General features: G+C 41.9%; 1 protein-coding gene across 1 annotated transcript in view; it reads left to right on the top strand.

Annotated features, from left to right (window-relative positions):
• Window positions 1-4,460: 4,460 nt before the first annotated feature.
• STK4 (serine/threonine kinase 4) overlaps window positions 4,461-25,459 on the top strand; it is a 68,869-nt gene continuing 47,870 nt past the window's right edge. Inside the window, exons 1-9 of the mRNA XM_063145569.1 lie at window positions 4,461-4,542; window positions 8,597-8,677; window positions 9,615-9,743; window positions 11,745-11,859; window positions 12,676-12,840; window positions 13,490-13,657; window positions 14,328-14,465; window positions 15,515-15,643; window positions 17,655-17,841. Of these exons, the coding sequence (XP_063001639.1) occupies window positions 4,511-4,542; window positions 8,597-8,677; window positions 9,615-9,743; window positions 11,745-11,859; window positions 12,676-12,840; window positions 13,490-13,657; window positions 14,328-14,465; window positions 15,515-15,643; window positions 17,655-17,841 (1,144 nt within the window). The 5' untranslated portion in view covers window positions 4,461-4,510. The remainder of the gene's footprint in view (window positions 4,543-8,596; window positions 8,678-9,614; window positions 9,744-11,744; window positions 11,860-12,675; window positions 12,841-13,489; window positions 13,658-14,327; window positions 14,466-15,514; window positions 15,644-17,654; window positions 17,842-25,459) is intronic.

Below are 25,459 nucleotides of genomic sequence, written 5' to 3'. Positions count from 1 at the left end.
TCCTCCGTGCTCGATTAAATTAGGGGCGGGCCCAATCCGGCCGGGGCTCCTCCTCTTTCCTCCAGGGGCGCCTGTGCGCGCCGAGCACCCAACTCTGCGGTCCCGTGCGCAGTGTTTAGCAAAGGGGCGCGCCGCCCGAGCATGCTTACTCGGAAGTAAATCCCAAAGTGTTCACTGGGACTTGCTTTCAAATAATATGCACGTACTTACCTGGGAGGAAGCCTCATTGAATTCGTTTCCGAGTAAACATGCACATAGGATCCCCCTGTCTAACTTTGTATACGATTAGACTGCATTGACGTCCTATGCTCCCCCCCCCCTTGCCGAAGAAGCTCGTTCAAAACGACTTGTCTATTAAGGTGCAATATAGGATATAATTATGGCTTCTGTGGATATGTGCATATGCTTGGGAGCATGCCCCATGGAACTCTTTGGCTGCTTCTGCTGACTAAATATGTTTACAGTGCAATCCTCCCATACGTATCACTCACGAGTATGTTGCATTGGTTTCAGTGGGGCTAACTCTTAATCCCAGGTAAGTGTATATAGGATGGCAGCCTTAGTTAGGGATCGTGCTATTTTCAGATGTGTGGCAAAGGCGGCCATCCTATGCGAATGTCCTTGTGAGCAAATCTCATTTACCTCAGTGGGACTTATTTTGACAGATGATGGCTAAAATCATATGCACGCTTACATGGGAGTAAATCCTATTGAAGTTGCAGTGCAATACTGTACATGCATTGAGTTCAATGACACTCCTACGGACATTTGTGTTTAATTTCCCTGCTCTTTACCTCTTGGTTCCGTTTTTCTTGTGGGCAGTGTCTTTTTATATTCTACGCCTGTAGGCAAGGGCCGTCTTTTTATTAATTAATAGTAAGTTGCCCCAGGAGCAGATTTGGCTGAAGAGAAGGATAAAAAATCCTCTCAAGGGACAATCCTATGTATATTTAGACAGTAAAAGGCTGGGGCATGCTGCGAATTATAGGACTTTTTCTGTCTAAACATTCAGAGGATTGCACCCTAAATAAATAATACATCTTTATAGTATTTTGAACCTAGTTACTTTGGCAGAAGTGAGGGAACACGTTTCAGCCTCTTGACAGACAAATTACATACCACCTGGTCAACAATCACTTTTTCAAAAAGGCCCATTCTGAAGACAGCTCAGAAGCTGAGAGGCTAGCCTCCCCACAACAACCTCTAAAGTGGACTATTGGTAAATTCAGTTGCTACAGCCACCAAAACCTCTCTTGCCTCTGCGTTGAGTAAGGGCTGATTCTCTTCAGGTTAATGATTTGGCCCTGAAACCTCAAGTTGCTTATCCTGAAATTACATAGTCATATGTGGTACAAGCCCTGGAAAATAAAGACCCTTAAAGTTCTGGTCACTGCTCCTCAAAAAGGATACTGTAGACTTTGAAAATGTACCGAAGAGGTTAATGAAAATGATCAATGGCCTGGAATAACTCCCCTATGTGGAACAGTTACAATGGCTGGGACTGCTGAGTTTAGAAAAACGGTAAGGGGAGAAATGTTAGAGGTGTATACAAATTTATGCATGGTGTGGAAATAGCGGATAGTGAAACATTTTTCTTCTCCCATAACACTTGAACCTTGGTATATCTTATGAAGCTGACTCCCTAGCAAGTGGATTTAGGGTTGCAGCCATGGCACTAGAAATGTACTCCTCAGGAAATGTGTTTAGATCAGTTTTACAGTGCAGTCCTATGCACATATACTAGGGTGACCATATGAAAAGGACAGGGCTCCTGTATCTTTAACTGTTGTATTGAAAAGGGAATTTCAGCAGGTGTTATTTAAATATATTGGGAACCTGGTGAAATTCCCTCTTCATCACAACAGTTAAAGGTGCAGGAACTATACTAGAGTGACCAGATTTTAAAGAGAGCAGGGCACCTGCAGCTTTAACTGTTGTGATGAAGCAGAAATTTCACCAGGTTCTCCGTATATACAAATCACCTGCTGAAATTTCCTTTTCAATACAACTCTTAAAGATACAGGAGCCCTGTCCTCCTTTTCATATGGTCACCCTATCATATACTGAGAAATAACCCACCCACACACACACCCTGCCCCACTGTTTCAGTGGAGTGTAGTCCCAGGTAAATGTGCATAGGATTGTATCTATGCAGTGCAATCCTATGCATAAGTACTCAGAAATTAAGCTTATATGTAGTGGTTAGAATATTGGACTAGGACAGAGAATACCAAAGTTCAAATCCCCACTCAGCCTTGAAGCTCACTGAGTGACCTAGGGACAGTTACTATTTCTTTCCATCCAAGGTAAATCATGGGTTGTTGTGAAAATAAAAGGAGGGGGCAAAAAAAGTATCCACCTTTGAGCTCCCTGGACAAAATGCGAAGATATAAGAGAAATAACAAATAAATAAATAAAGCTTAATCCCAAGTAACTGCGCATAGGATTGTAGCCTTACACTGCAACTGTATGCACGTCTAGTTGGAAGTAAGTTCTACTGAGTTCAGTGGAACATTTCCCCAGGTAAGAGTGGATAGGACGGAGCCAGAGGGTTGGATCCAGATTTAGTTGCGCGCACTGAGCTGACAGAAGAAGACTTCCCTGCCCACACCTCCCCACAGAAGCCTCTCTAGCCCCCTGAAAATGCTGCAGAGGGTCCATCCTGCTGAATGGAGGGAGCTATGCTAGATCTGTGGGAGGTGGGGTGTCTCCGAAAATTAGGCAGAAGCACCTTTCATGCCATGAACAGAGACCTTCCATCAGCGGAAGGTGGATCTGTCTTTAGTTGCTACAATACTCACCACCAGCAGCTCCCAAATTTACATTTTAATCCTATGTATATTTGCTGGGTGTAAGCCTGTGTGTTCATTGGGTCTTACGAGACAGGCTGCCTTGGGCAGTTGATTTTGAGTATTGTGAAAAGGCAGGAATTTTTTATTATTATTGCCTTTGGGGGAAGAAGTGCTTGTAGCCCCTCAGTTGCCAAAATAATTTGGCTGGTCTAAAGTAAGAACATAAGAAGAGCCATGCTGGATCAGACCAAGGGTCCATCTAGTCCAGCACTCTATTCAGTGGTCAACCAGCTGTTGACCAGGGACCAACAAAGCAGGTCAACACCCATGTTCCCCAACCTCAAATACTAGAAGTAGCACACAACCATCAGGGCTAGTAGCCATTGATAGCCTTCTCCAGGAATTTATCCAACTCCCCTTTAAAGCCATCACTACATCTTGTGGTAGTAAATTCTATAATTTTACTATGTGCTGTGTGAAGAAGTACTTACTTTATTTATTTCATTTTTATAGCGCCCAATAGCTGAAGCTCTCTGGGCAGTTCACAAAAAAATTATTTATTTATTACATTTTTATACCGCCCAATAGCCGAAGCTCTCTGGGCGGTTCACAAAAATTAAAACCATAATAAAACAACCAACAGGTTAAAAGCACAATTACAAAATACAGTGTAAAAAGCACAACCAGGATAAAACCACGCAGCAAAATTGATATAAGTTTAAAATACAGAGCTAAAACAGTAAAATTTAAGTTAAAATTAAGTGTTAAAATACTGAGAGAATAAAAAGGTCTTCAGCTGGCGACGAAAGGAGTACAGTGTAGGCGCCAGGCGGACCTCTCTGGGGAGCTCATTCCACAACCGGGGTGCCACAGTGGAGAAAGCCCTCCTCCTAGTAGCCACCTGCCTCACTTCCTTTGGCAGGGGCTCACGGAGAAGGGCCCCTGTAGATGATCTTAAGGTCCGGTCCATGAAAAGCATAATAAAACCTTTTATTTGTCCTGAATCTATCTACTATGACTGGGACTAGGGTGTATCCTTTGGTGCTCAGCCTCAGGCAGCCAAAATGCTATGCGCCAGACTTGCTAGAAAGCCTGCTTAGATTACAGCAAAAACAAGAGTTTATGAATTTTTTTAAAGGCGCAATTCTATGCCTGTTTAGACAAGGGGTAAAATCCTACAGCCCCCAGCATACTCCAGCCAGCCATGCTGGGAATTGTAGGGCTTTTTATTCTGCCTAAACACGCATAGGCTCTCGTCCTTAAATGCTGAGGGATTTATTTGTGGTCTCTAGAGCCCACTTCTTCAGAGTCATGAAGAAAAACAGATTCTTTTGTCGTTTGTATGAGGAGAAAGGGAAGGAGGGGGAGGGGAACGGTCAGCCACGTAGCCCCGCCCACCGAAAACACCGGGGGAATTGCCGCCAAGAACTGCGAGACCACGTGGGTCGGGTCGAGAGCTTCCCCTCTACATCCCCCCTCCTCTCTTTGGGTTTCTTGCTGGCAGCCTGGCGGGCGGGTCCCGGATAGGCTGCTGCTGCCGCCGCTTCTGCGAGACGGAAGTGTCCGTGTGGTGTGTGGGAGGCGGGGCCGAGAGCCTCACTCCGGGCTGGTAGAACAGAAGGCGAGCGAGGGAGATGGAGCGCCGGTGATTGCTGGAGTACGCGCCGACCCTCATCGCTTTCCCCAGCCGGCTGGCGGCTCCTCCTCCTCCTGCGGCCATGGAGACGGTGCAGCTACGCCACCCGCGCCGGTGAGGAACTGGACTGTTGGTGCGGGGGAGGCATGCAAGGAAAAGGGGGTGTGATGGGAGTGGTGCGGTGGAAGAGCTGTATGGGGGGTAGCAAAAGGGGAAGGCGACGCGGGTGCACTTCGTTTGCTTTCTTCCTCTTAGGGCCTTCGTTTTGCTCCCTCCTGGAGGACACGTTTATGTCACTCCTTTGCTGGCTTTGTGCGTGTGCGCGCGCTGTTCAGGGTTCCCATGCACGCTGCAGTGTTGGCCGATGCGGCTGGCGCGGTGCAAAAATAAAGGTTTGGCCGCCCGAGGGCAAATGTTTTGCCTTTTTGGAATTCTCTGCCTTCTCTGAACTGGAATCCCGAAGTGATGTCGATGGTAGAATTCTTACTGCCCGAAGGGGATAGTCCGAGTAGCTTACTTGCTTTTGTGATGCTTTTATGTCCCTCTTCTATTTTGCAACTACTTGCTTTTTAAATCAACTGGAAATATGAGTGCTTAAAAGTACTGAAACTGCTTTTAGGGTGGAATAGGAAATGAGTGCTTTGTTGGTAGCTTCTGTATGTGGTGTACAGCGTCCAGTAATTTGCAACTGCTGACTCAAGACCTGATGGTTACCTTTAACCCCAACCTCTTTATGGGGCTAGTTTATAATTGTTATTGCTGTTCATGTGTGCCTGATTTTGTTATGTATGTTTCTCTTAAAACCTGACCAGCAAATAAAAATGTGGTATTAGTGTGCAACTTTGGGAAGTCCATGGGCCATTGTCACCTCCCAGCTCTCCCCCCACCACACAGTCCACAGTCTGTTGGGAAACCTGAAAATGAATATAGTTATGGGGTGGGGGAATGGTGTCCATAACACCAAGGCGCACCAAGGAGGTTGAATTTAGTGTATTTGCTAGCTAAGTTTGGTCCTTTTAGAGCTCTTCCCCCATCTCCAGGGAGTGGGATGGTGGTGGCAGCAGGACTGACAAAATCTTAGAGCACCCTAAATCAGATTATTGATCTTTCTTTGCCAGTATTGATTTCTCTGGTAGCAGCTCTCCAAACTCTTGGTTAGGCGTCTTTCCCCAGCTGTTGAAATGCCAGAGGTTGACTGGGAATTTGTGAATGCAAAATGTGCTCTTCTGCTGAGTTACAGCCCATCCTCCAATTGAAGGCCAAATTAACATACCAGTGTATTCTGTTTACTGAAGTCTTATTTGCAAGTTACATATAGATGCTTTGAGTGCCATGTTCTTGGTAGAAAGACAGGGTAAGCAGCAAATAAATAATAAAAAAATGGCTACATTGAAATGCTAAGTGTGAAGCTAAGAATAAATCATCATGCACAACAGTTACACATGCATGCATTTTGCTGCATGTAGGAAATGTGTTAGGCCCAAATAGGAAGTGTTGATCTCCATTTGCCAAAGTTCATTTATAAGTACAATAAGCAGAAGTGAACAAGGAATGCAGAAGTACATAAGAATGTTCAATTGTAAAACCCCAAAATATTGAAAGCTAGTCTCTTGGTGTTAAGTGAGTTTAAATGCTGAAATAGTATTTTGAGTGTGTAAAGGACTTCGTATATGCATGTCCCACATGATTTGTGAATTTTGTAGTCAGCTTACTGAAATAGAAGAAGCAACAGTTTAGCTTTGACTCTAAAATAGAATTGAAACCAAGGTGAAGTTTATGTTGAAGATAAACGCTTTTAGAACATGATAGCTTGGATACGTGATCTGTCTTCTGTGGACAGAAGGGCCTTCAGTCATAGGTGCCTTCCTCCTGTACCCCATTCAACATGGTCTCTTGACCCTGTGTGTAGCATTTTTAAGGGGCTGTAGGGGGCATCTTTTGGGGGGAGAGTGGGTGGGGAAACCCACTTCTACCTGCCTAGTTGTATATGCCTAAAAATGGATCCAACCCTGCATATTTTATTAGATGCTCAAAGTCAGAGATACCTGAACAGTTAAAATAATGCCCCCAAGCTTTACTAGAGTATTGGTAGCAATACTGATCAGGAAAAACAACAAAAAGCATTGTGGCACTCAAGATACAAATATCAGGTGACAAAATGTACCCGACATTTTAATAAAACCAGTTATTTTTAATATAGAAAAACTTGAGCATATGTAATGCTGATATCTCCCAATAAGATAGTTGGTGGTAGATACTGATGGCGGATGGAGAAGAACATTTTATTTCATTCAACTGTGATGTCTTCCAGCTTTCTTCTCAAGGTGGTTCTGCACGTACATTCAGTGTGATAAAGTCTGTGGTCTTAGCATAATTTCCTCCCGTCCCCCCATGTCTAAAGTGCACATTCATACCAGTCATGCATGATAACATGCTCTGTAGCTGCTTTTCAGTCATGTGGTATCTTTAGGTGTGTTAATATAAAATACTCCTTGGGATGCATCGGTGCAGTGGGGAAGTGCTAGGCTTATGAAAGAGATAACTGAAGATACAGGTTTAACTTTCTCTTAAGTAACTTGGAACAACCTATTAGGGAGTCTTTTTCCTCTTTAACAGTGGTACACTATGGCTGTATATATGCTAGCAACCATGGCTTGGCAACTTGTGGGCCTCTGGCTGTTTTGGCCTACAACTCCAATAATCCCTCACTATGTGTTGTGTTGGTAAGGGCTGGTAGGCCAAAAATCTGAAGAGCCACAAATTGCCTATCCTAGGTTTAGCGTTACAAACCTTGTCTCAGGCTCTCATGTTCCATCTTCCCCTCTGCTCCTCTTGTGCAACTGTGAGGAGATTCAAAGCTTTCACTTTTGTTTTAGATTAACCATAATTTATCATGTCTAAACTCTACACTATTATTATTTTAAAGTATGGCTAAAAAAACAAGCCAGCTTCATAAAGTATTGTTTGAAGTTGCCTTGGTTTTTACTAACTCTGGTTAAGATTAACCATGGTGTGACTGAATTCAGATTACATGGTAAACTATGGTTAATTCCAAATGGAAGTAAAAGTTTCTGTATTTCACTTTGCAGCTGGATTGAGGCACAAATCTGGGAGGCTTATTCGTGTAATGCTGAGCTATAGCTTGCCATTAATGTCTGAACTAGTCATATGTTTGTTTCTGTTTTAGACACAAATATGATAAAAAAATACTCATTATTTGTCTGAGTGCTCCAGTTCAATTAATGTGGTCATTTGCAGACCATAAGTGAATAACCCCAGGTCATATAAACAACTCCAGTCTCTTGAGTAGCTCACTGAAGTTCCTCTTGGGTTAGAATGGCTATTGGAGACATGCAGCTGTTTTTCTTTTTTCTTTTTGGATGGAGTATTGTGTGAGCAAAAAAGGCTGCTTCCTTCGTCTTGTGGTATATAGAGAACCGCACATTTTCTTTCTAACCCCTCTCCTGCAATGGTGACAATTACGTTAGTTTCCTATATATTTGTGTGTATGTTTCTACATGTGTTTTGTGATGACAACATAAATAAAATTGAACTGAAGTTTTTAACTTACTCTTGAACCAGTTTGGGTTGCTGATTATTACAGACGTGCCAGTCACTATTTCAGTCATGTTATCAACTCACTGTTCAGCTTCTGTCTCCATACTTCACATGTTTTCCAACATTCAGATGGCTCTGCTAAATAAACATGGTTAAATTTTGCTGTTTAAAAATGCCCAAGTTTATAATGATGGAGTACAACAATTTTAAGGAGCGAAGGGACACCTGTTGACTGACAATAATTTGACCTGACTCAGTTACTTCATGAAGCCAAGGGCGGTGAACATACAATCTTTGTGTGTGTAGTTGAGGTATAACAGTACTTAAAACTGATTTTGTTTAAGTTGCTCTTCTGGTATATTGTATAAATTGACTTAAAGAAAATTTGTTTAGTGGGATATTAATGGACATTGTCTCAAACATATTTTTTTATTCATATTTTTTGCTACCTGGGAATGGCAATCTATCTGTTGACTTCTGTTTCAAACAAGAACAAATGTTGTGGCCTTAATGCTTATAGCTGAAGCTAGTTTTTGTATTTCACCATTTCCTGAGTTGAGGTCTGCGAAATCTGCATAGTGTAACTCAAATTCTCTTACTTTTGTTTCAGGCAATTAAGGAAGTTAGATGAAGATAGTTTGACGAAACAACCTGAAGAAGTATTCGATGTGCTAGAAAAACTTGGAGAAGGGTAAGTATGTCACAAAAAATACAGTTTCCTTTCACAATATAAGAAATGCACTGAGCAGAAAGGCAGCAGGTACAGGATGACTCTTGCAGGAGATAGAAGCCCTGGTTGTATAGTTTGCAATACAGTGAAGTAACACCACATATAAGTCTGGAGTTTTGCCATGGTTAACTTTGGAAAACAAAATCCCACCTTTGCTATCTGTAACTAGTAGTTCTGCATGCACAGGGCTTTGGATCATAGTCTCTCCAGGTTGCCTGCAACATGCTTTGGTTTCCTTCACGTAGTGATGTGTAGGCCTGAATTGTTATCCCTAAATTTTCTCAAGTGCAGTTTGCGTGGGTGATGATCTTTGAGATAAAAAGACCTAGATTTTCGGAAACTTTGAAAGTGCTGCTGTTTAAGCCTAAACTGGATCCTTAAATCTGACTCATAAAGATGGGGCAGGCAGCAGTTAGTCTATTCCATCCCCCACCCAAGTCGTTATCATACATGGAGAGAGCTGTGCTTCGAGCTGTTATTGCTCCTGCCTCCCTTTAATTTCTCATGGTTCTAAAGATAAGCTTGGCAGTATGCTAGCAATAGGTTCAAAGCGCGAGATGAGAAGGATACTTAAATTGTTCCAAATATACTTCCAAATTTGATTTCTAAGTTGATCTCCTTATTTTTGATGGCTAGATTCATGGTTTTGGTCCCATAGTCATCTCAGCAAGTTGAAAAGCTCAGTTACTGAAAACAGCCTTATTACATTTCACAAAAATTCCCAGCAGTATGTTCTTAATATGACCCTTGAAAGAGTCATATTAAGAACATATTGAAAGAGTTAGCAAGGCTGGTTCCAGATTAAGTTAACATAAGTTCTTCTTTGGGGGGGACTCCCAACATAGAAGTCACGTGTCTTGCCTCTTTGGGTGTTCTATGTCTGTGTTTGTTGTTGCAGGTCCTATGGCAGTGTATTCAAAGCTATCCACAAAGAAACTGGCCAAGTTGTTGCAATTAAGCAAGTTCCTGTTGAGTCTGACTTGCAGGAGATTATTAAAGAGATATCCATAATGCAGCAGTGTGATAGGTAAGTGCCAGGATTCAGTGCTTTCACTCATCAGTGGTGAGGGCTCCTCCCCTCTCTTGTTCCCCTATAGCTCTAGCAATAACCCAGCATGTGGGAGAAAAACCATCCTCCTTTCCATGGCTTCTCTTCTGCGTGCTGAGTTTTTGTAGCAAGGAAGAGGAAATGACTCCTTCCCTTCCACTCCCACATGTCTTTGAAAAAAGGGGGAGGAAGGCATATTGCTCCAGCAGTGCCTTGCTGATGTCACCATCTGCAAAGCTGATAGAAAGAGATGGAAACCATCTCTCCTTTCCTCCAAGGGAGGAAGTTGTTTCTTTTTTTCTAGATTTTCCCAGAGATTATGGCAGTGTAGCACTACTGGCGCTTTCTGCAAGTGCCCAGCCTACAGAAGAAACAGGCTCTTCTTTTTTCTCCATCCTCTGTGGGTGAAATGTGTATGCCTTCTCTCCCTTCTACTGGACTTTTGCAGAAGGCAGCAGAAGTACAGCTTGATAAATGTCTCTCCCTTCCTAACATCTCTGTACCTGCCACAGGTCTTAGGGAAGGCTCACAAATAATGTCTTAGCTGTTACGATGGGAGACAATTTGTGGACCCCTCTTAGGTCATGTTCTATTTGAATTTGTTAAGCTGCCTTGAACCTTTGAGCAAAGGCCCAGTCCAGAGATTACCAAGGTGTGTTTATTCAAAGTATACCATGGACACCATTCTTACTTTGAGGATTATCATTGCTTTTAAAGAAAAAAAAAGCTTAATTTTGCAGGGTTGGGATATCTTTGCCTCCACTTGTGGAATTTGCCATTTCCCTACCAGTAAGTGATAATATGACTTGTAGGCCAGCTGCCAATACAAGTATTCTGAGAGACCCTTGCATAATGGCTCTGTACTGACTGACTTGATCACGTTAATGTTTTGTTTTATGTTCATAACATTTTAACTGATTCATTTTTTAAAAAAATATTCTCAGACTTGCTTACATTTTGTTCACATTGTGCATTTATTTCATCTTTTCAGCTGGCATAATATAGTGGCTAAGCACATGAGGTAGTGATTCAAATCTCAGAGTTTGTTTATAAGGCAAGCAGAATGTGGGGATATTATTAGTAAACCCCCCCCCCCCAAACTTGGAGAAATGGAGGAAGATGATCTTTGTTGATTTCTCTTTCCACTTATGCTGACCCAGAGGGTCCCTTAAATTCTCTGGAGACGATTTTTAGGGCGCTGCAGGGGAAGCGAAATTGCCGCCTCAGCTTTACTCTGCCAGGTGTCCAAGCCATTGTATGCATTCATTGTTACTAACTAATTGTATGGAACAGTGGCTTCTTGGTAATGGATTTTTTCCCCAAAGAAATATATATAAGTGGAACACCTTTATTATGGAACTTTTTTTGCCCCACATCTCCTTTCTAGAGGTATTATGAGGCTTACAATGATGAAATATTGGGAATACTTGGAACACTTCAATTGTGCCATGTGAATATTAAGTAATGTGTGTTTCACATTTGGTGCAAAGCTCCTTTTTGAATAAATTATTTTGATGCGGAAATAAAACGTTCCTAATAAAGACCAGTAATACATTGTAGAGTGCTGCTGCTATCATAACTAAATATTTGAATCTAATGAGAATTACCACACAATTCTCAGCTTTGTCACTGTCTAACTCTTCTTCAAAGGACATAATTCCTATTGAATGGTTTTATTTCCTATTAATAGTATATTACTCATTAGATTATTGGATAATCACTGCAGGCCAGATAAATCAAGTGTTTTCACTCTAAAGAGCAGCCCTTTGTATGTATTTTGTTTGGGTTTCTAAAATGCATTCTTTTGACACGAGTGAAATTGTAGATCTCAAAGAAGGCCAGGAATTCCCTTTTTCTGAGCCTGTGCTTTTAATAGGACCCATAATAATGCACTTGGGATTTAAGTCTGACCCTTGGCTTGCATTTTCATAAAGTGTGTGAAATGTGTATTCAGTAACATATTCTCTTAATTTTCCTTAGTCCTCATGTAGTCAAATATTATGGAAGCTATTTTAAAAACACGGACCTCTGGATAGTCATGGAATATTGCGGTGCCGGATCTGTGTCAGATATCATTCGACTGAGAAATAAAACGGTATGTGCTCCTTCCGCATCTTAACTGCTGCTTGACATTTTACAGATAAAAGTATCAATGGTTAATAGAAATTTTGGCGTGAAGTAACACTAGACTTGATACCAAATTACGTTGTAGTGATGTTTTTCTAGCCTGATTTTTGAGTGGCGTGAGATGTGAAACTACACAAATTATGTATTTCTTCTCTATGTTGCTATTGAGATAGCAACAGCACCTTGGGTCAGTAGCCTCTCTACTGCCTCTTCTCTTGGCTTCCACTGTGTATACAATTGCACAAGGCAGCTCTGCATTTGTTTGCACGTGTACTTGGTAGCATGTGGTATGTGTGTGCATGATTGCTGTTGATTGTATTAGGATGCTGCAGGATATGTTGGCTATCAGTTACTTTAGAACAGCCTTCCCCAACGTAGCGCCCCCCAAATATGTTGGACTGCTGGCTGGGAATGATAGAAGTTGCAGTCCAACGCATCTGCTGGGCACCAAGTTGGGGAAGGCTGATGTAGAAGATCCTCATGGCTTAACTTGCCATAGTCCACAGACTCACCAGCAGTGGAAGTAGCAATGTCTGGGGCAGGGGGGGAGACTTTGAGTCTTCTATGCCCCCCTCCAAATGCTGCTTGTTTTTAGTACCAGTTAATACGACATACTAATTCTTGTAATGAGTCCTAATTACTTTATGAAAATAACATTGGAGATGAAAGTCAGTTGTAACATCCTCTTAATAGGGCAGTCTTTTTACATTTTTATGGGACTGTGGCAGTCCTTCCACAGCAGCTGGGTGTTCGCATCTCCTAATCAGTAAGTTTCTATTTTCAGTTGATGGAAGATGAAATTGCTACGATAATACAATCAACACTCAAAGGACTAGAATACTTGCATTTCATGAGGAAAATACACCGTGACATCAAAGCTGGCAACATATTGCTCAATACAGAAGGGCATGCTAAACTTGCAGATTTTGGAGTAGCAGGCCAACTTACAGTGAGTAGAAATTGCCTGTTTTAATCGATTTTAGAGATTCTGGGGATTGGGTCACCTTTGCTAGGGCCCACCACATGAGTGCCTTGGGAGGGACTTACACAAAATCTGGGATTTGTTTGCAGAGAGCCACCATTTGAACAGCTCCTTTTTCTCCTACGGTGCTGGTTCACTTTCTGGCTGTAAGCTTTGCTGTATGGTCATGGGGCACTCTCATGTAGTGCTACCAGCTGGCATGAGGAAACTGATTTTCTAAGTCTGTGAGCTTCATACCTTCGAAATAATGCCCAGTTTTAATTTGAATCAATTTCTATTGACTTAAATGTGTTATTTAATACACCTTATAGCAGTGGTCTTCAACTCGTCCAGACCAGAGACCCGACTTGGACTTCCAACCTGCAACTCACTTTCACAATTTTCTCCATGCCCAACACGACGGCAACAGCTTTGCTGCAACCCATCTGGACTGATCTGTGACCCACTTTTGGGTCACGACCCTCCAGTTGAAGACCATGGCCTTATAGCATATCTAAAATACTATTCAATCCTGGTCAGCGAATGTTCTGAATAGCATTTAGGAAGATTTCTGCTTGTTACTATGCATATTTGATTAGTAACTAACTTACATTTTGCTTTCCTTTGCTTGTGTTAGGATACCATGGCCAAAAGAAACACTGTGATAGGGACTCCCTTTTGGATGGCGCCAGAAGTGATCCAAGAAATTGGATACAATTGTCTGGCGGACATCTGGTCTCTGGGCATTACTGCCATTGAAATGGCTGAAGGAAAACCACCCTATGCTGATATTCATCCAATGAGGGTAAGTGTTGGGTAACCACTTCACAGTTTTAATGCACTAGGTAAGTTGAAATCCATTTCTCATGACAATGGGTAGATACAGTTCAGTACACACTAGCAACCTGCATACGCACAGTGAAGAAACACACCGTGAACATATTTTATTATGTACATAGAATGTATGGGTGCCTCTGTTGCAACTCCTGCCAGCCTTAGCCAGCATAGCCAATGGTGAGGATGATGGGAATTGTAGGCCAAAACATTTGGAGGGCCACAAGTTGCTCACCCTTGATCTATTGGCTTCTGTTACCTCCTGTTAGGGAATGAAGGGACCATCACTCCTGCTTAGGCAGAGTACAAATTTTGTGAGTTAAGTGGGTATGTTTGAAGGAGGATAGGTTCTTGCTTGGCATGTGGGTGTAGAAAGCAGCATAAATGAGAATTGATGCAGTGCATCACTGGAAGCCACTAAATTTCCTAGTGGACCCTCTGAGGTGAGGAGTTGTTGGGGTGAGTGGGCACAGCTCAGGTTTCATGATTCAGCCTTGGATCCTCCATTTGCCAATCCCTACAGAACAATGCGAGGAGAGCTTTGGCCCTTAAAGCTCTTGCAAGTAACTCCTTGAGTATGCTTATCCTGTCCTTTCCTTTTTTATAAGAACTGCAGAGGATATGTATATTGTTAATTGCAGGCAATTTTCATGATTCCCACAAATCCACCTCCAACGTTCCGAAAGCCAGAATTGTGGTCAGACGAATTCACAGATTTTGTAAAACAATGTCTTGTAAAGTCTCCGGAACAAAGAGCCACTGCCACGCAGCTGCTTCAGGTTAGTATCTGCTCTGTTGTAATGTAAATAAATAAATTGAGAAGCTTGCTCCCCACTTGGCTTTATCAGACAAACTAACACGCATGCAACATTCCTAATGGCACACTTTGGAACACTTGTTTTTTTAAATTTTATTAGTTACATTTATATCCTTCCGTTTTTCCTCTTGCAAAGAACCCAAGGTGGCATTCATGATCCTCCTCCTTACCGTTTTATCCTCACAACAATCCTCTGAGGTAGATAAGGCTGAGAATCAGTGACTGATCCAAAGTCACCCAGTGAGTTTCATGGCTGAATGGGGACTAGAACTCAGGTCTCCTGAATCCCAGTCCAACACTCTAACCACATTTTTGCATTCCTGAAGAGCGCCTTGTACTTCATCAGCTTTCCCACTGCTCCCTTGACATTATGTTTGTTTCCTTATGCTGGTGGTGACATACATGCGCGCGTGTGTGTGTATCGTTTACACATGCATGTGCACGCCCATATATATTTTTATTGTGCAGCTCTTTTGTAAATTTCTTCATGCTGGTACAATTTTCACTGAAACAGTTGGCAACCATTGTGCAAACAAGTGAAGCCTGTTCCTTTGTATGCTTATTCAGAAGTAACTCCCACTTAATTTACTGTGGCCGCCTCCACAATAAACATGTAGAGGATTGTAACTGGCATATGCAGCAGAGATTTTGGAGGTCAGGCATACCTTAGGTATCTGAACTGTAAGCACTGATGCTGCTAAAAAACCCTGAGGTAGACCAGGCCCAAGTCATGCTATTTTCATATTAAAATTCACCCATTTGCAAAATTAGGTACAACTCTGTGTGTCTTCGGCTATTGAAGTATTTTAACATAGTGCTTTGGAATCTCATTTGCCTTACGAATTGCGTAGCTTGGGCAGAACTGACTTGGCTTTGAATAAACCTGTACTAGTTTGCCATTAGCACTACCTACAGGGTCAACAGAAGTAAACGGATTACTGTAGTTCTGGGTTAAGACTTTTTGCTACTACATTTTAGTTTGAAGTTCTTAATTTTAAATATGTGTTTTAGCATCCATTTGTAAAAAATGCCAAAGGAGTTTTCATTCTGCGAGACCTGATTAATGAGGCAATGGATGTTAAACTGAAAATTCAGGAAGCTCAACAGCGCGAGATGTATCACGATGATGAAGAAAATTCAGTGAGTACTACAACTGCTTAAACCACTATGCTAATTGTAGAAGCATTGTTAACCTTTCCCCTCGGTATGAGCTGGCTTGACTTTTTATAATTCTTTCATTAGACCTTTTCTGTCTGCTCCTGATTTTCCTTGAAATAATTTGTTTTGAAGGCATGACAGCAAAGTGAACTGCCAACTTCGCCCTCTCTACTTGCTGCTGTTTCACAAGCTAAGCTGGGCTGGGCTTCTCCTTTCCCCTCACTGAAGCCATTGATTCAGAACCAACTGCCCTGTGAGGTAGAACAGCAGGACCGTCTGCTGTGCAGGTAGTAGGTGTCACCTGGGTCCAACAACCACAAAAGGTATTTTAAAAAGTCAGCTGTACCCATGTATTCCTGTTGAGTTTTTTAAAAAAATCTTCCTGAGGGGAAATTCTTAGACCTTGGGCAGGTCAGAAGTGAAATAATCTTAGTAGCCAATTGGAAATTTTAGAACAGCCTTCCCCAACCTAGTGCCCTCTAGATGTTTTGGACTATAAATACCAGCATTCTTGACCATTGGCCATGCTGACCAGGGCTGATGGGAGTTGAAGTCCAAGATATTTGGAGGGCTTCAGGTTGAATGAAGATGAAACTAATTTTCTTTGATAAAGAGATTTTCTTGAAACACATCAGGAGCAACATGTTGGTGCAGCTCTTTTTTCCTTCTTTTCATTGAGCCCCACTGGGCTACTGCCACAGGGAGTGACAAGATTCTAGCAAGGACTTAGAAGGTTGAGGGCCTACCCTGTAACGCTAACAGTGTCTGGCTGCATTACAACCACTTCCAGCTTGAAACACAAAGCTTGTTCTTGAACTATGAGCAGCAGGTTTCATCTTGTAACAAAGACCTATTGTCTGAGTTTGCTTTTTTCCTCCTCCCTCCTAATTACTTTTCCTCTTGTGTTGTCTTCTGTGTTGTAAGCCTGAGGGGAGTCTTATTATTGACTTTTGTATGCCACTTTGAGAGTCTTTTTCAGCTGAAGAGTGGGATAAAAGGGCTTTAAATGGGTTCTTCAGTTGGTCAAGTAATTTTAGAATCAGCTATAGCAGATGGTCAGGCAAAGTAACTTGAAATAAGGCTGTTTTCTTAGACTGCCCTGATGAGTTACATGGTGGTGAGAACATCTTGGATATTCTCTCTGAAATTAAATGCAGTGCTTGGTATTACTAGACTATGAGCAGACTTATGGACTATTCTTTGAAGCTAGAATTCTGATCAAATGCAAAGTTAAGATGATAGTTTTAAATGAAGTTAAACAAATAGAATTACTTCTTACTATTTATATTTCTACCCTGGCCTTCCTCTAAGGAGTTTGAAGCAGCATACACTTTCCCTTTTGGCAAATATTTCATTAATTCCGGACTTCATTAACCAAATTTGCGGTCTTTGGTGGTGCGTTCTTTGTACATCAGTTAAAATGCTGCCCTCTGCCACAGTCTTAATTTTGGAAGGTAACATAAAACATCAGTTACGCAAAAGTAGGACTTCAGTGGTTTGGTCTACAGTTAAATAAATCCTGTTCAGATGACACCGTAAGCCATGGTGGTTAAGCATCCTGAGCTACACATTATGGCTTAGCAGGGCGTGTGAACCATTCCTAACAATGGTGGCTACATAACCATGGATTAAACACACTAACCATTTGCTGCGAAAGCACTAGCAGTGTAACCATGGCTTAGAGTGTTGTAATCTTTAGCTTTGCTTATGGTTTCATTAATTTGTTCTGCAGTTTATTAGATACATTTTAAAGCTTTCTATCATCCCTTGTTCATCTAACATATATTATTTGCATTGTGACCAAATAGAAGACTTCAGTCCTCGAACCTGCCTGCCCAACATTTTGATATGTATTTGAGAATGAAAGAAGAAAACGCAACAGGTTGTTACTTGGTGATGGACTAGAATCAGATTTGTAAACATAACACACCCCAATTGGAGAGATGCTAATGCCTTGCTTAGATTAACTGATTCAGAAATATATCTCTTGCAGGAAGAAGATGACACTGATTCTAGGACCATGGTGCGAGCAAGGGGACAAGAGACTGGTACAATCAGAGCTGCTTGTGGAATGAGTGACGGCATCAATACCATGATAGAATACAATGACACGTTAGAGTCACAGCTGGGAACAATGGTCATAAATGCAGAAGATGAGGAAGATGAAGGGACAATGAAGAGTAAGTGCTTCAATTTTAGTAATATACAGAGCAATGTAGAGATAAGTGTGCTTCAGGAGTTCTGTGGAGAGAAAGTAGTCTCTAATAGAAGGACACTGGCAAAAAATATAGCAGGGATGTAGGATGTCTTTCTTCCTAAGGGCTGAATTCCATTTCAGAGAGGCTTTTGGGGGTGGGCGTGTCAAAGGGGTGGAGCCAGAATACCAGCATATTTTAGGTTAAAGGCATTCCAGCATTTTAGGATAGTGGGGAAATGCACCCAAGCCAGGCAACCACCAAATGATCAGTAGTTGGGTGAAACTCAGGTTGGGCCAGGGGAGGGGGGATCTAGCCACCTGGGTCACCCTGGAGGACCAGATTGGGATCCTAGGAGAGCTGGATTTGATGCCGAGCCTGAGGTTTTGCTCCCCTGAAATATAGTTATCAACAAAGTCTTTGTGCTGTTGGCCATTGCTCTTGACTTCTTTTCTGCAAGGCCAGGTGGTATTTTTTGGCCTTAACATTGGAAGAGCAGAGCTGCTCTAGGAAACCTGGGATTTTCCCAGACATTGCTCAGCAGACGAGTCCTTAAAGTGTGATTTGTCACAAATGAATTGTAGGTCTAGAACACTTTATGAATGATCTTCCTCTGTAGCAACAAACTAGTAGACATTTCCTTACTGGCCATTGGACTAAAGCCTAAGGATCTGCTACCATTCCATGCAAACAGCCTCTCTCCATTGGTTTTCCTAGCTTGTGTTTTACCATATATTTAAATTACCATTAATACTATCAATTATCATGGTATTCATATAGTTAATGGGTCTTTTAATCCAAAGCAAGTTTGGCTTGCTTGTAATGTAACCCAGGCCTCTAGAAGTGTGTTTACTCTGATATGAAGTTCTGCCTTACCATTAAGAAAATAATCTTTAATTAAAAACTATATTTTAATGTGCATTCTTTGAATGTTCAGCTCCATTTTTCAGTTGGGACATTGCAGTACTATTTCCGCCGCCATAGAAAATGAAAATTCAAAGGCCTGTTTTGTTCCATCATGTTTCTTCATATTCCTGGAAAAAATATTTTTCCATTGTTAGAGGGAAAATAACCCAAGAAAAAACTTGTATTTAGCAGAAAAATCAAATCTTTACAAAAACTGTTGAATTGATGCTTGTAATATGCATTCCAATCTCTCTGTATTTGGCGATCAAGCTCTGGAAATAGAAATCAACTGTTCCCAATTAGCTGTAGTCCTTTAAAGCTATGTAATACATGCTCATGACATAAGTCTATTGAGCAAGGCCAGGCCAATAGAGACCATCAGCTTGTGTTTCATAAATAGCCTTTATACCCCAGTATTAACAACCTAAAATAGATCATAGCATGTTTATAATATATACAACCCTGGTCTGCACATGAGGTGGTGGAATGGACTGCATCAGTTCAGGCTGCAGGTGGGGGTTGCTGTGTTTGTTTATTTAACAATAATTTATTTATTTATTTATTACATTTTTATACCGCCCAATAGCCGAAGCTCTCTGGGCGGTTCACAAAAATTAAAACCACAGTAAAACACCCAACAGTTTAAAACACAATTACGAAATACAGTATAAAAAGCGCAACCAGGATAAAACCACACAGCAAAGTTGATATAAGATTAAAATACAGAGTTAAAACAGTAAAATTTAAATTTAAGTTAAAATTAAGTGTTAAAATACTGAGTGAATAAAAAGGTCTTCAGCTGGCGACGAAAGCAGTACAGTGTAGGCGCCAAGCGGACCTCTCTGGGGAGCTCGTTCCACAACCGGGGTGCCACAGTGGAGATTATGAATTGCTTATATTAAAAGCAGTTTCTAACCGAGAAAGTCTTCACACAGGAGACAAAATGATCTTCCTGGGAATGAATGCCTGTTGCAAAATGCTAAAATACATAGCATTGACAGAATTTAACCAAGAGGTGGAGCCCCAGTACAGTTTTTAATGTAAAACTGAGATTGTGGGACTTTTATATCGCACACACTAGAATGTCCTTCATCTCAATACTTGCTTTCTCCTTTGGTGCTGTTGGTAATGAATGTTGATCAGAATTTCTACCCTACAGTAGCTTTGCACAAGGACCACTTGGCATTTTGTAGAGTGCCCCTAAAATGTAACGTTATGTGAATGAGAGGTGTATTTAAAATATGTGAGTCATATTCTGTGACTACACTCAGCAGAGAAGTTTGTTCTATGGCTTCCTGTTTGCCTTGGTGGAAGACCTAGATTTTCTGCCATGTAATTTGTGAAATTGCTCTAATTGTCATCTGCTGTGCTGGGTAAGAATTTGTCGTACGTTCACTACATGTATGGACATTTACCTGTCCTGTATGATATAAGTTGATCATTTGTTACCTTATTGCAAGGATGGGGAACCCCTGGCCTAAGGGCCAATTTGGCCCATATGGCTTCTTCCTGTTTAGCAGAGAGAGGGATTCCCATTGTTATTTCTGGTGGGGAATCCCCTCAGTTGTCCTGTTCAGACAACATGCTAAACCATGTTTAGAGTTTTTTGCAGCAAATGGTTATTGAGTGTATTTAAACTGTAGTTATGTAGCCACCCTACATAACTTCACATGACATGTGAAGCCATAATGTTTAGCTTAAAATGCTTAAACATGGCTTTGCATGTTGTCTGAACAGGGTCTGTGCCACTCCTCTTCTCTTCTTCAAGTGGCATCTAAGGGTTTTGCCCACCCCATGTCCTTCCCAGTGGGGATGGTGGGGTGCAGGGAAGCCAAAGCCAACTAAGATATCAACTGGAGGAGTTCCAGTTGACTCTTTAGCCAGGGACTGATGGGACCTACAGCTACATGTTGCCATGTGGAGTACTCCAATATAGGGTTTTAACCATCCAACCCTGCTTTCTTCCAGGATATACTCCATTACCCCTCCCCATTTTCCCCATCTTCCATTTTTAAAGACCTTTCTTTTCCAGGATGCCTTTAACCTGACACTCTCGCTTGATCTTATCCCCTTCTATGTCCTTCACATTGTCTTGTTGTATTAAATTGTTTTCATGACCTCTAATGTGATTGATAGCCATCTTTGGGAATGGGTGTTAAAATGGGCAGGTGAGGTATACACATTTCCATAAATATTTGCAGACCTCTGTGAAATTCAAAGTCCTGTTTTTTTTGCAGTCATTTTCCTAGTGCTTTGTGCGGCATGTGTCGTTCATCAAAGCCAATCAAAAGTGTGTTGGGGTTTGGAGAATGCCTGTGTCCTCATGTCTGTATTATTCCAGCTCTTCCTCCTTGGATTCAGAGGGATGTGGTGGCGTTGATTCTATGTTTCCAGGCGGTTAAAGCAGGGCTATATGGTCCAGCTACATCTCAGGCTTCCATCAGTATATGAATTGCTGGGAAAGCGAAAGCCTTGTGCACTGTTCCTGCAAATTCTAGTGAGGAGGATAAGAGTGTGAGACAAAAGAAAATACAAAGACAAGAAAGAGGGATGTAGAGAAACCAATGAACAAGATAAGAAATGACTGAAGGGATAAGATGTGGAAGTGTGTGTGAGAGAGAGACCTGGGCTTTGGAGAGAAGAAAGTGTTATGGGGTACGAAGAGTGGCTTAACAGAATCAGTTAAAAAGGGCATGCATGGTCTACTCTGAGGTGCAGTTGCAGATTCTTCTTGAAGCTGGAGATGCTGTTGATTAAGCCTTAAACCTTCTGTATGTAAAACTGCTGCTTCTGTCATTGAGTTGTAGTCCTCCCATTACTACTTTTCAACAGAATAGTCTCTGTTGATGACCATTACCTGTTAAAATTGCTCTAAACTCCTTGGTCTAGTTCTTACTCAAGCCTCGCACAGCTTGATATCTTTGTTGCGTTAGTTTGTCTTGGTATAATTGCTTTTTGGCAAGGTGACCTGTGCCATAATTGGTCTGTGGAGGCTCTATATGCATATGTCCCTCTAAATTGCTTCAAGTACTCCATTTTTTACCTTATCACTTCTACAGTAATGTTCCTTTCACATTCAGTTTAAATCGATTTAGTTGTAAAAATGTATCAGCCTTGAGTAGGATTCTTCTGAGGAAAGAGTTTTTAATAATCAGCATAGCTGAATTGTATTTTAAATGCAATATAATTGAGGTCATTAATATAATCAAAGTGCTGCCTATTTCATGGCTGGTGTTATAGATGGTAAAAAAAAAAAACCTGGCTAAATCTCAGTTCTTTTTGTGTGTGCATTTCATGTATTACAGAGCAGGATTTTCTACATCTTTTCCCCCCTTTAGACTGGGGTGAAACTGAAGTGCATATATCAGTTTTTGGATTCTGTGTCCCAAAGTGATTCTTTCAGAATATCAGCACAGGAAGTTTCCTGGATCGCTGACCCTTGTTCATACTTTAATGTGCAGGTATGCATTTGGTTCCAGAGAAAAAGTACAGTGTGGCAAGGGATTTTTTGCACCAACATTTCATCATCTGTTTGCATACTGTTGTTTCTGTTCACAGTCTGGGAATTCCTTATGTGTGCTCTCTGGTTAGTCAAGAGATCTGATTGGGCCTGTATGTGGACTTCCTGATCAAATGATGCAGAAGTGCCCTTGGAAACGTTTTGATTTCTGTTTGAACCACTAGGAGTATCCTAGTGCTACAATTCAGAAAATATGTGTCATCTCATACCTAAAAGAGCACCTATTCCTATATCAATTCTGCCCATTCTTGATGATCATCTATTGAGGCTTTTCAGAGATGCCAGTGGGAAAGCTTTCGCAGCAGTGGTACCCTGTTTATGAAATGCCCTCCCCAAAAAGGCTCATCTGGTCTTTTAAAATGCCATCCAGGCATTTTAATAGACCTCACTGATTCAATTGGGGAAGTGTTTGTCTCTTTTCAAGTCTTATATGCTGTTGTCTCATTTCTTTGTTTGTTTTATGCTATAATCAGGGTCAGGCAGAATATAGATCTGAATCTGCTGGTAGATCTCTGGGTGTTTTGTAGAAGATCACGAAGGGTTTCTGGCTCCCAATAGTTTAATAATACTAAGTAAAATTGAAAGTGGAAGGTGCTTCAAACCTTTGCTCACTACAGTTGGTTCTTGAGAACTCCTTCCAGCACTGTAATATCCATTTTGAGATGAGGTGACCAGAACAGTATACAGTAAATGGTAGAGCACTTGCTTTGCATGCAGAAATTCCTGGATTCAGTACTTGGCAGCTACAGTCAGAGCTATGAGGAACTCCCCTTGTCTGAAACACTGCAGAGCCATTGCCAGTCACACCTGCGCCTGCCAAGACCTCCCAGAGCACCTGTCTGATCCCACACAGCCCTCTCCTCACATAAGATTATCTCTCCTCACCCCTGCACAGGTTCTACCATCGCTGGTTGTTTCCAGTAATGGTCCAAGGTGTCATGCCACTGAAGTCATCTTCAGAGCCAGTTGGCCCCTCAGAAGACCCTGGCACTAGCCAAGATGGTCCAAGACCCTCAGGGCTAATGCCTTCATATCTGCCTCTTGGAGAGGCAGAGCATGATGCTGGGCCACCACCTAGCCCCTGAGAACGCCGACGCCTTTAGATCTGTGATAGGCCGATGATCAGGGGAAGGAGTCCTTGCTTACTGAAGAGTTGGGCTCTCGTGGCAAGCATCTAACATAATGCAGCTGAGCACTGTGTAGGGCTCTGGTAGTTGTAGCTATATCAGCTCTCACTTGCAACTTGAGAGCTTCTGGAAACAAACTTGGATCTTTAGCTCTCGTCTCTGCATACTGTTTTCTCCCTGACTTTCCTGTGTGTTTGGACTTACATGCTACTGACTTCTGTACCCCTCTACCTGACTCTGCGTTTGGACTGCATTTTTACTTGATTGATATGCTGGCTTTTGACCTTGGATGTGCCTCAGTCCTTGCTCTGGAAAACTCCTATGTGCCTGGTAAAACTGTGCTTGACCATTTGCGTGATAAATTGACCACTCCATTGTAAACATCCCTGCATTTGCTTAGCAAAGAACCAGGGCTCCATTAAGAGCAGGACAGTTTCCACGGTTCCCAGAAGTTCAGCCTCCCCCCCTTCTATTTTCCTTGGCCAACTATGTCTCTTGCTTGGTTGTGAGTTGTTCCAGGAGCGAGAGATGCACCTTGATGAAGGAGATGCTTCCCCCAGCCTGAGATCTTCTCCTGCTGCCCCCACCACCATGCTCACCTCCTTCTCCTGAGCTACATAGACCAATGGTCTGACTCTGTATAAGCCAGCTTTCTATGTTTCTAATGCCATAATTCATTTTGATATTTTTTAAATAGATTTTAATTTGTAAAAAAACGATAACCTGAGTTTTCTGGGCAGTGTACAACACATTAAAAACATAAAATACCTAACAAAATGAAAATGAATAAAACCAGCGCTTAATAAAACCAAAATAAAGCCATTAGCAAAGAATAATAAACACTACAGCACGTAAAAGCTGTAAAACCAGCAGCAGAATGAAAATGCAATGATATAAAAGCACTAAAAACAGTTCTTAAAATGCTTGGGAGAATGAAAAGATCTTTCCCTGGTGCTGAAAAGACCAGGTGAGCCTCTTCTACAAACAGGGTGCCACCACTGAAAAGGCCCTCTCTCTTGTAGCCACCTGCCTCACTTCATTTGTTGATAGCACCTGGAGAAGGGCCTCAGATGATGACAGTGTTGGAGTAGGTAAGTATGGGGGGAGGAGACACTTCTTCAAGAACCTGCCCCCAAGCCATTTAGTCCTTTAAAGGTTAAAAATGTGTAAGCTGCTGTGAGCCTTTGAAAGAGGCTTAGATAGAAATCTCACTAACTAAATACAATGAACATTTCATGTCCATCTCCTATTGTGAAAGTTTTGGGATAAGAAGAATGGAATGCAGTTCAGAACAAATCAATGTTGATGCTTGTGCTTTATTGTTCGCTGCTCTTTGCAGATCGATCAGAGTGATGCAATCAATTAAGTCATATCTTTTGACAAACTCTTTCCCCTAATTCCCATTTCAGCAGGTCCGTCAGTAGTTACTCAGTGTTAAAGGAAAGGCCCCTCCTAAGATGCACTTTACCTTTCATTACTTCATGTCTCCAGGGGCAGCTTCCATTATTCAAAATAGTATCCTTACTAAGTTCAGGTCCTAGTTCTAACTGAGCCCTTAGTGGGGCTCCTTGCAGCATTTCCCCCCTGAGCTATTGACATAGACAAACTTCTGCATAGAGGTAGCTTTGAGCAGCAAGCTCTAGGATTTTGAAGTGGTGGGCAGGGCAAAAGGCAAAGGAGGCAGGGTTGAAGGCAAAAGGAGGTGGAGCCTAAAATACGGATAAAACATATGAGCATATTTTAGCGTAAAACTCTTACTGCAAGTAACTAAGCCTTAGCAGAGCCATTTTAACCTTTTAAAATGGGGAGGGGGAAAACCCCCAAATGATCAGTAGCTGGCGGAAGTGGTATAGGGCCAGGGCTTGGCCCTCTGGGGAATTCTGGGCAGGGTGGATTTGACTCCCAGGCCTGAGGTTCCTCATCACTTTGCTAATGCAACCTGCTATCTTCTCTGAAATCAAATGCTGGTTAATTGGGGGGGGGGGGGGGGAAAGGTCCTTGTTCTTGTAGTTTCCAATAAATAATGTGTCCAGCAGAACACAGAGATGTA

Source organism: Elgaria multicarinata, chromosome 1 (genome assembly GCF_023053635.1).
Source record: "Elgaria multicarinata webbii isolate HBS135686 ecotype San Diego chromosome 1, rElgMul1.1.pri, whole genome shotgun sequence".
Taxonomy (NCBI): domain Eukaryota; kingdom Metazoa; phylum Chordata; class Lepidosauria; order Squamata; family Anguidae; genus Elgaria; species Elgaria multicarinata.
Note: the sequence above shows the minus strand (reverse complement) of the source record. Positions and strands in the feature narration are given on the sequence as shown.